Below are 12600 nucleotides of genomic sequence, written 5' to 3'. Positions count from 1 at the left end.
TTATCCCTCATATATAAAAAAGTATAATAACAATTCGGGTCGGTCTATACAATATGACTTGATACTATCCCTCATATATAAAAAAGTATAACAACAATTCGGGTCGGTCTATACAATATGACTTGATACTATCCCTCATATATAAAAAGTATAATAACAATTCGGGTCGGTCTATACAATATGACTTGATACTATCCCTCATATATAAAAAAAAGTATAATAACAATTCGGGTCGGTATATACAATATGACTTGATACTATCCCTCATATATCAAAAAGTATGATAACAATTCGAGTCGGTCTATACAATATGACTTGATACTATCCCTCATATATAAAAAAGTATAATAACAATTCGGGTCGGTCTATACAATATGACTTGATACTATCCCTCATATATAAAAAAAAGTATAATAACAATTCGGGTCGGTCTATACAATATGACTTGATACTATCCCTCATATATAAAAAAAGTATAATAACAATTCGGGTCGGTCTATACAATATGACTTGATACTATCCCTCATATATAAAAAAGTATAATAACAATTCGGGTTGGTCTATACAATATGACTTGATACTATCCCTCATATATACAAAAGTATAATAACAATTCGAGTCGGTCTATACAATATGACTTGATACTATCCCTCATATATAAAAAAGTATAATAACAATTCGGGTCGTTCTATACAATTTGACTTGATACTATCCCTCATATATAAAAAAAGTATAACAACAATTCGGGTCGGTCTATACAATATGACTTGATACTATCCCTCATATATAAAAAAAAGTATAACAACAATTCGGGTCGGTCTATACAATATGACTTGATACTATCCCTCATATATAAAAAAGTATAACAACAATTCAGGTCGGTCTTTACAATATGACTTGATACTATCCCTCATATATAAAAAAGTATAATAACAATTCGAGTCGGTCTATACAATATGACTTGATACTATCGCTCATATATAAAAAAGTATAATAACAATTCGGGTTGGTCTATACAATATGACTTGATACTATCCCTCATATATAAAAAAGTATAATAACAATTCCAGTCGGTCTATACAATATGACTTGATACTATCCCTCATATATAAAAAAAGTATAATAACAATTCGGGTCGGTCTATACAATATGACTTGATACTATCCCTCATATATAAAAAAGTATAATAACAATTCGGGTCGGTCTATACAAAATGACTTGATTCTATCCCTCATATATAAAAAAAAGTATAATAACAATTCGGGTCGGTATATACAATATGACTTGATACTATCCCTCATATATCAAAAAGTATAATAACAATTCGAGTCGGTCTATACAATATGACTTGATACTATCCCTCATATATAAAAAAGTATAATAACAATTCGGGTCGGTCTATACAATATGACTTGATACTATCCCTCATATATAAAAAAAGTATAATAACAATTCGGGTCGGTCTATACAATATGACTTGATACTATCCCTCATATATAAAAAGTATAATAACAATTCGGGTCGGTCTATACAATATGACTTGATACTATCCCTCATATATATAAAAAAGTATAATAACAATTCGGGTCGGTATATACAATATGACTTGATACTATCCCTCATATATCAAAAAGTATAATAACAATTCGAGTCGGTCTATACAATATGACTTGATACTATCCCTCATATATAAAAAAGTATAATAACAATTCGGGTCGGTCTATACAATATGACTTGATACTATCCCTCATATATAAAAAAAAAAGTATAATAACAATTCGGGTCGGTCTATACAATATGACTTGATACTATCCCTCATATATAAAAAAAAGTATAATAACAATTCGGGTCGGTCTATACAATATGACTTGATACTATCCCTCATATATAAAAAAGTATAATAACAATTCGGGTTGGTCTATACAATATGACTTGATACTATCCCTCATATATACAAAAGTATAATAACAATTCGAGTCGGTCTATACAATATGACTTGATACTATCCCTCATATATAAAAAAAAGTATAATAACAATTCAGGTCGGTCTATACAATATAACTTGATACTACCCCTCATATATAAAAAAAAGTATAATAACAATTCGGGTCGGTCTATACAATATGACTTGATACTATCCCTCATATATAAAAAAGTATAATAACAATTCGGGTCGGTCTATACAATATGACTTGATACTATCCCTCATATATAAAAAAGTATAATAACAATTCGGGTCGGTCTATACAATATGACTTGATACTATCCCTCATATATAAAAAAGTATAATAACAATTCGGGTCGGTCTATACAATATGACTTGATACTATCCCTCATATATAAAAAGTATAATAACAATTCGGGTCGGTCTATACAATATGACTTGATACTATCCCTCATATATAAAAAAGTATAATAACAATTCGGGTCGGTATATACAATATGACTTGATACTATCCCTCATATATCAAAAAGTATAATAACAATTCGAGTCGGTCTATACAATATGACTTGATACTATCCCTCATATATAAAAAAGTATAATAACAATTCGGGTCGGTCTATACAATATGACTTGATACTATCCCTCATATATAAAAAAGTATAACAACAATTCGGGTCGGTCTATACAATATGACTTGATACTATCCCTCATATATAAAAAGTATAATAACAATTCGGGTCGGTCTATACAATATGACTTGATACTATCCCTCATATATAAAAAAAAGTATAATAACAATTCGGGTCGGTATATACAATATGACTTGATACTATCCCTCATATATCAAAAAGTATGATAACAATTCGAGTCGGTCTATACAATATGACTTGATACTATCCCTCATATATAAAAAAGTATAATAACAATTCGGGTCGGTCTATACAATATGACTTGATACTATCCCTCATATATAAAAAAAAGTATAATAACAATTCGGGTCGGTCTATACAATATGACTTGATACTATCCCTCATATATAAAAAAAGTATAATAACAATTCGGGTCGGTCTATACAATATGACTTGATACTATCCCTCATATATAAAAAAGTATAATAACAATTCGGGTTGGTCTATACAATATGACTTGATACTATCCCTCATATATACAAAAGTATAATAACAATTCGAGTCGGTCTATACAATATGACTTGATACTATCCCTCATATATAAAAAAGTATAATAACAATTCGGGTCAGTCTATACAATTTGACTTGATACTATCCCTCATATATAAAAAAAGTATAACAACAATTCGGGTCGGTCTATACAATATGACTTGATACTATCCCTCATATATAAAAAAAAGTATAACAACAATTCGGGTCGGTCTATACAATATGACTTGATACTATCCCTCATATATAAAAAAGTATAACAACAATTCAGGTCGGTCTTTACAATATGACTTGATACTATCCCTCATATATAAAAAAGTATAATAACAATTCGAGTCGGTCTATACAATATGACTTGATACTATCGCTCATATATAAAAAAGTATAATAACAATTCGGGTTGGTCTATACAATATGACTTGATACTATCCCTCATATATAAAAAAGTATAATAACAATTCCAGTCGGTCTATACAATATGACTTGATACTATCCCTCATATATAAAAAAAAGTATAATAACAATTCGGGTCGGTCTATACAATATGACTTGATACTATCCCTCATATATAAAAAAGTATAATAACAATTCGGGTCGGTCTATACAAAATGACTTGATTCTATCCCTCATATATAAAAAAAAGTATAACAACAATTCGGGTCGGTCTATACAATATGACTTGATACTATCCCTCATATATAAAAAAGTATTATAACAATTCGGGTCGGTCTATACAATATGACTTGATACTATCCCTCATATATAAAAAAGTATAATAACAATTCGGGTTGGTCTATACAATATGACTTGATACTATCCCTCATATATAAAAAAGTATAATAACAATTCGGGTCGGTCTATACAATATGACATGATACTATCCCTCATATATAAAAAGTATAATAACAATTCGGGTCGGTCTATACAATATGACTTGATACTATCACTCATATATAAAAAGTATAATAACAATTCGGGTCGGTCTATACAATATGACTTGATACTATCCCTCATATATAACAAAAGTATAATAACAATTCGGGTCGGTCTATACAATATGACTTGATACTAACCCTCATATATAAAAAAGTATAAAAACAATTCGGGTCGGTCTATACAATATGACTTGATACTATCCCTCATATATAAAAAAGTATAATAACAATTCGGGTTGGTCTATACAATATGACTTGATACTATCCCTCATATATAAAAAAGTATAACAACAATTCGGGTCGGTCTATACAATATGACTTGATACTATCCCTCATATATAAAAAGTATAATAACAATTCGGGTCGGTCTATACAATATGACTTGATACTATCCCTCATATATAAAAAAAAGTATAATAACAATTCGGGTCGGTATATACAATATGACTTGATACTATCCCTCATATATCAAAAAGTATGATAACAATTCGAGTCGGTCTATACAATATGACTTGATACTATCCCTCATATATAAAAAAGTATAATAACAATTCGGGTCGGTCTATACAATATGACTTGATACTATCCCTCATATATAAAAAAAAGTATAATAACAATTCGGGTCGGTCTATACAATATGACTTGATACTATCCCTCATATATAAAAAAAAGTATAATAACAATTCGGGTCGGTCTATACAATATGACTTGATACTATCCCTCATATATAAAAAAGTATAATAACAATTCGGGTTGGTCTATACAATATGACTTGATACTATCCCTCATATATACAAAAGTATAATAACAATTCGAGTCGGTCTATACAATATGACTTGATACTATCCCTCATATATAAAAAAGTATAATAACAATTCGGGTCGGTCTATACAATTTGACTTGATACTATCCCTCATATATAAAAAAAGTATAACAACAATTCGGGTCGGTCTATACAATATGACTTGATACTATCCCTCATATATAAAAAAAAGTATAACAACAATTCGGGTCGGTCTATACAATATGACTTGATACTATCCCTCATATATAAAAAAGTATAACAACAATTCAGGTCGGTCTTTACAATATGACTTGATACTATCCCTCATATATAAAAAAGTATAATAACAATTCGAGTCGGTCTATACAATATGACTTGATACTATCGCTCATATATAAAAAAGTATAATAACAATTCGGGTTGGTCTATACAATATGACTTGATACTATCCCTCATATATAAAAAAGTATAATAACAATTCCAGTCGGTCTATACAATATGACTTGATACTATCCCTCATATATAAAAAAAAGTATAATAACAATTCGGGTCGGTCTATACAATATGACTTGATACTATCCCTCATATATAAAAAAGTATAATAACAATTCGGGTCGGTCTATACAAAATGACTTGATTCTATCCCTCATATATAAAAAAAAGTATAACAACAATTCGGGTCGGTCTATACAATATGACTTGATACTATCCCTCATATATAAAAAAGTATAATAACAATTCGGGTCGGTCTATACAATATGACTTGATACTATCCCTCATATATAAAAAAGTATAATAACAATTCGGGTTGGTCTATACAATATGACTTGATACTATCCCTCATATATAAAAAAGTATAATAACAATTCGGGTCGGTCTATACAATATGACATGATACTATCCCTCATATATAAAAAGTATAATAACAATTCGGGTCGGTCTATACAATATGACTTGATACTATCACTCATATATAAAAAGTATAATAACAATTCGGGTCGGTCTATACAATATGACTTGATACTATCCCTCATATATAACAAAAGTATAATAACAATTCGGGTCGGTCTATACAATATGACTTGATACTAACCCTCATATATAAAAACGTATAATAACAAATCGGTTCGGTCTATACAATAGGACTTGATAGTATCCCTCATATATAAAAAAAAGTATAACAACAATTCGGATCGGTCTAAACAATATGACTTGATACTATCCCTCATATATAAAAAAGTATAATAACAATTCGGGTCGGTCTATACAATATGACTTGATACTATCCCTCATATATAAAAAAAGTATAACAACAATTCGGGTCGGTCTTTACAATATGACTTGATACTATCCCTCATATATAAAAAAGTATAACAACAATTCGGGTCGGTCTTTACAATATGACTTGATACTATCCCTCATATATAAAAAAGTATAAAAACAATTCGGGTCGGTCTATACAATATGACTTGATACTATCCCCCATATATAAAAAAGTATAATAACAATTCGGGTTGGTCTATACAATATGACTTGATACTATCCCTCATATATAAAAAAGTATAATAACAATTCGGGTCGGTCTATACAATATGACTTGATACTATCCCTCATATATGAAAAAGTATAACAACAATTCGGGTCGGTCTTTACAATATGACTTGATACTATCCCTCATATATAAAAAAGTATAACAACAATTCGGGTCGGTCTTTACAATATGACTTGATACTATCCCTCATATATAAAAAAGTATAATAACAATTCGGGTCGGTCTATACAATATGACTTGATACTATCCCTCATATATAAAAAAGTATAATAACAATTCGGGTTGGTCTATACAATATGACTTGATACTTTCCCTCATATATAAAAAAAGTATAATAACAATTCCAGTCGGTCTATACAATATGACTTGATACTATCCCTCATATATAAAAAAAGTATAACAACAATTCGGGTCAATATGACTTGATACTATCCCTCATATATAAAAAAGTATAATAACAATTCGGGTCGGTCTATACAAAATGACTTGATTCTATCCCTCATATATAAAAAAAGTATAACAACAATTCGGGTCGGTCTATACAATATGACTTGATACTATCCCTCATATATAAAAAAGTATAATAACAATTCGGGTCGGTCTATACAATATGACTTGATACTATCCCTCATATATAAAAAAGTATAATAACAATTTGGGTTGGTCTATACAATATGACTTGATACTATCCCTCATATATAAAAAAGTATAATAACAATTCGGGTCGGTCTATACAATATGACATGATACTATCCCTCATATATAAAAAGTATAATAACAATTCGGGTCGGTCTATACAATATGACTTGATACTATCCCTCATATATAAAAAGTATAATAACAATTCGGGTCGGTCTATACAATATGACTTGATACTATCCCTCATATATAAAAAAAGTATAATAACAATTCGGGTCGGTATATACAATATGACTTGATACTATCCCTCATATATAAAAAAGTATAATAACAATTCGGGTCGGTATATACAATATGACTTGATACTATCCCTCATATATCAAAAAGTATAATAACAATTCGAGTCGGTCTATACAATATGACTTGATACTATCCCTCATATATAAAAAAGTATAATAACAATTCGGGTCGGTCTATACAATATGACTTGATACTATCCCTCATATATAAAAAAAAGTATAATAACAATTCGGGTCGGTCTATACAATATGACTTGATACTATCCCTCATATATAAAAAGTATAATAACAATTCGGGTCGGTCTATACAATATGACTTGATACTATCCCTCATATATATAAAAAAGTATAATAACAATTCGGGTCGGTATATACAATATGACTTGATACTATCCCTCATATATCAAAAAGTATAATAACAATTCGAGTCGGTCTATACAATATGACTTGATACTATCCCTCATATATAAAAAAGTATAATAACAATTCGGGTCGGTCTATACAATATGACTTGATACTATCCCTCATATAAGAAAAAGTATAATAACAATTCCAAGGCAAATTCGGGTCGGTCTATACAATATGACTTGATACTATCCCTCATATATAAAAAAAGTATAATAACAATTCGGGTCGGTCTATACAATATGACTTGATACTATCCCTCATATATAAAAAAGTATAATAACAATTCGGGTTGGTCTATACAATATGACTTGATACTATCCCTCATATATAAAAAAAGTATAATAACAATTCCAGTCGGTCTATACAATATGACTTGATACTATCCCTCATATATAAAAAAAGTATAACAACAATTCGGGTCAATATGACTTGATACTATCCCTCATATATAAAAAAAGTATAATAACAATTCGGGTCGGTCTATACAAAATGACTTGATTCTATCCCTCATATATAAAAAAAGTATAACAACAATTCGGGTCGGTCTATACAATATGACTTGATACTATCCCTCATATATAAAAAAGTATAATAACAATTCGGGTCGGTCTATACAATATGACTTGATACTATCCCTCATATATAAAAAAGTATAATAACAATTTGGGTTGGTCTATACAATATGACTTGATACTATCCCTCATATATAAAAAAGTATAATAACAATTCGGGTCGGTCTATACAATATGACATGATACTATCCCTCATATATAAAAAGTATAATAACAATTCGGGTCGGTCTATACAATATGACTTGATACTATCCCTCATATATAAAAAGTATAATAACAATTCGGGTCGGTCTATACAATATGACTTGATACTATCCCTCATATATAAAAAAAGTATCATAACAATTCGGGTTGGTATATACAATATGACTTGATACTATCCCTCATATATACAAAAGTATAATAACAATTCGGGTCGGTCTATACAATATGACTTGATATTATCCCTCATATATAAAAAAAAAAGTATAATAACAATTCGGGTCGGTCTATACAATATGACTTGATACTATCCCTCATATATAAAAACGTATAATAACAATTCGGTTCGGTCTATACAACATGACTTTATACTATCCCTCATATATAAAAAAAAGTATAATAACAATTCGGGTCGGTCTATACAATATGACTTGATACTATCCCTCATATATAAAAAAAGTATAATAACAATTCGGGTCGGTCTATACAATATGACTTGATACTATCCCTCATATATAAAAAAAAGTATAACAACAATTCGGGTCGGTCTATACAATATGACTTGATACTATCCCTCATATATTAAAAAAAAAGTATAACAACAATTCGGGTCGGTCTATACAATATGACTTGATACTATCCCTCATATATAAAAAAAGTATAATAACAATTCGGGTCGTTCTATACAATATGACTTGATACTATCCCTCATATATAAAAAAGTATAATAACAATTCGAGTTGGTCTATACAATATGACTTGATACTATCCCTCATATATAAAAAAAGTATAATAACAATTCGGGTCGGTCTATACAATATGACTTGATACTATCCCTCATATATAAAAAAGTATAATAACAATTCGGGTCGGTCTATACAATATGACTTGATACTATCCCTTATATATAAAAAAGTATAATAACAATTCGGGTCGGTCTATACAATATGACTTGATACTATCCCTCATATATAAAAAAGTATAATAACAATTCGGGTCGGTCTATACAATATGACTTGATACTATCCCTCATATATAAAAAAGTATAATAACAATTCGGGTCGGTCTATACAATATGACTTGATACTATCCCTCATATATAAAAAAAAAAGTATAACAACAATTCGGGTCGGTCTATACCATATGACTTGATACTATCCCTCATATATAAAAAAGTATAATAACAATTCGGGTCGGTCTATACAATATGACTTGATACTATCCCTCATATATAAAAAAGTATAATAACAATTCCAAGGCAAATCCGAGTCGGTCTATACAATATGACTTGATACTATCCCTCATATATAAAAAAGTATAATAACAATTCCAAGGCAAATTCACAAAGGGGAAGCAACTCCAAGGCAAATTCACAAAGGGGAAGTAACTCCAAGGCAAATTCAAAAAGGGGAAGTAACTCTAAGGCAAATTCACAAAGGGGAAGTCCATAAAAACTGATGAATGTAAACAATCAACGGAACAAGTGAAAAATATCTGCCATATAACTTTTATCTAATACAAATATGTCTGAAGAACGATTTAGAGTTTCGAAAGATGTTTCAAAGGTTTATGCTGACAGTTAGCAGTAGGCTAAGACTGTTACTTTATATAACATGAAACGTATAGTTACAATAAAAACATACCTCAATTAGCTACATTAAAAAAATATTGCATTTACAATAAAATAAATAGCATTTAATTTTTTATCTAGAAGAGAAAAACGTAGCAGTACAAGTTTTACAAGGACATAAACTTTCACTTTTACTTAGATATTGAGCATAGTTTTCAAGACTTATTTTTCGTTTATATTTAAATGATACATTAACAGTTTATATTTTTCCATAAAACAAATTATACCTTCTTGTTGCTCGTTTAACTGGTCCTTTTGACTTTTTTCCTTTAAAACGATCTCAAAAGACTGATAATAATCGATTTCTATTGATTAATGGTAATACATAGTGTGTCGCGTGAATTAATTTTGGACTGAACGTTTTTATATATTTGATTATTGACCTTTTTTTATTGCAGAAAACATCTTTTTTCCTCATAGAATGTCTGCAAATTTACAATTTCATATTAGAAATTTTCGCGACTCCTCATGAGCAACTATTTTCTCGATTTGCACTCTCCATAGACTGACCTAGGACGATCTCAGTTCATTAAGGGTCTCGTTTGTTTACTTATTGTACCCCGAACTTATTAATCAGGTGTAGGGGCTAGGATGAAAAATTTTGTCCTGCGTTTTTTTTTTATTGTAATCGCAGTCCTGCCTTTTTATTTTTAACTCTATTCGGTTATGCCTTTTTTTTTATTACTTTATCCTGACTTTTTTTTACATAAATTGTCATCCTGCCTTTTTCTTTTGCCAAGTTGCTCATCCAGCCTTTTTTTTTACTCAAAACTCCTGTCCTGCCTTTTTTCAAATTTCATCCTAGCGCATGCCCCCCCCCCCCCCCCCCCCGCCCCTAGAAATCAAATGGTAGCTCCCTAAATTGATACAAATCAATAAAATGGCGACTTTGTTTCGGATTTACAGTTGTTCACATGCTAATATAAAAATGAAAGGGTATAGCAGCGTACAACGACAGAAATGGAGCTGATTTATTATCTGTAATCAGTTTCACAAAAAAATCTTCCACTTTAAGTTGATCGTAAGTCATGCACAATTCAGTTTACTAACAATCAACTGTAGTCGTTAGATTTTTTGTGAAACTGCTCACAGGTGATTGAAGCCCAGTAACCCTGGACCATGTGGAGCTGGTGCAATCATATACACAGAAGACTCAAGACCAGCCATACGACTACACATACCTGTCGCTCAAAGAGGATCCATCTTACTAGCAGAGCTTGTAGCAATTGTAATGGTACTGGAATTTTGTATACTGGAAAGACTACACAACACCATCACCACACTTAAGATCTTCTCTGACAGTCAAAGTGCAGTAGGACTCCTCACACTAAATGTGGCACCCAAATCCTATATTGATGTGATTCGAGACATCAGAGAACACATCGAGGACCTAAGAACTAAAGGGATGGAAATTTGCATCCTATGGACATCAGGACATGCAAATATTCAAGGGAACGATGAAGCAGACTTATTGGCAAAGCAAGCAGTAGAAGAAGCAACACACCTCTTGCCAAAAAACAACATAATTACCCTTCAAGACGTAAAACAAGGTGCACACAAGAGTGTCATGCTGAAGTGGCAAAGACGATGGGAACTAAGCGACACAGGAAGAGACCTATTTGATATAACACCAAACGTCAAAAACATCACAATCTTTGACTTCACATCCAAAAAAATCTTCAGCATCCTTATACAACTTAGAACTGGCTACACAACCCTTAATTATTATAAACAACGCACAGGGCAAGACACCACCGACTTATGCAGCTGTGGAATTAAGGAAACACAACAGCACTACCTCACAGAGTGCCCCAACTACGAGAGTAACAGAGAAGAAATGTACCACCAAATTTCAAAGGAAATAGATGGAATACGCAAGATCAACACATGCACCCTGCTAGGAAGACTAGATCACGAAAACACAGAAGAATATAAACGGAAGTTAGAAATCATTTCGGCCTTTATCTCAAAAACAGGACGTTTCGACTTACCCGAACATCCGCAACCTCAATCGTAACAGCAATAACACAATTAAAGTACATGGAGGAAAATACATGGAGGAAGATACACAAAGGGCGTAATATGCACCAATGAGAAGAGTTGTGCCATAAAGCCATACAATTGAGGATCAGCAAGAAGACATACAACCACGTTCCATTTTGCATTTCAATCTGCTTGCTAAACGTAAATTTCAGCTTTTCCTTACTCATTTTTTTCTTTGCCCAGTCTTACATACAACTCAGTACACTAGATAGATGACTTAACAATCTGGAAAGGTTATAGTACAACAGTCCTGATTAAATTCATATACAAGTAGTCTTCTCATTTAAAATATACATATTGGCACTTTTCTATCATCGAAGGGCCGTTTAGTGGTCTCAATATATGTTAATAGTGCTGTAAGATTTTCGTTGAACAATGTTTGACGTTTACCTTTACCTAAATTTAAAAGTAATT

General features: G+C 30.8%; 1 protein-coding gene across 1 annotated transcript; it reads left to right on the top strand.

Moving 5' to 3' along the window:
- Positions 1-11374: 11374 nt before the first annotated feature.
- On the top strand, positions 11375-12160 carry LOC139483481 (uncharacterized). Its single transcript, XM_071267502.1, has one exon. The coding sequence runs from the start codon at positions 11375-11377 to the stop codon at positions 12158-12160; it is 786 nt and encodes a 261-aa protein (XP_071123603.1).
- Positions 12161-12600: the final 440 nt, after the last annotated feature.

Source organism: Mytilus edulis, chromosome 7, assembly GCF_963676685.1.
Source record: "Mytilus edulis chromosome 7, xbMytEdul2.2, whole genome shotgun sequence".
Lineage (NCBI taxonomy): Eukaryota > Metazoa > Mollusca > Bivalvia > Mytilida > Mytilidae > Mytilus > Mytilus edulis.
This window is presented reverse-complemented; position numbering and strand designations above follow the sequence as displayed.

Excerpts from the sequence above, each read along its gene's own strand:
- LOC139483481 (XM_071267502.1), top strand. The coding sequence starts at position 11,375 with ATGGTACTGGAATTTTGTATACTGGAAAGACTACACAACACCATCACC.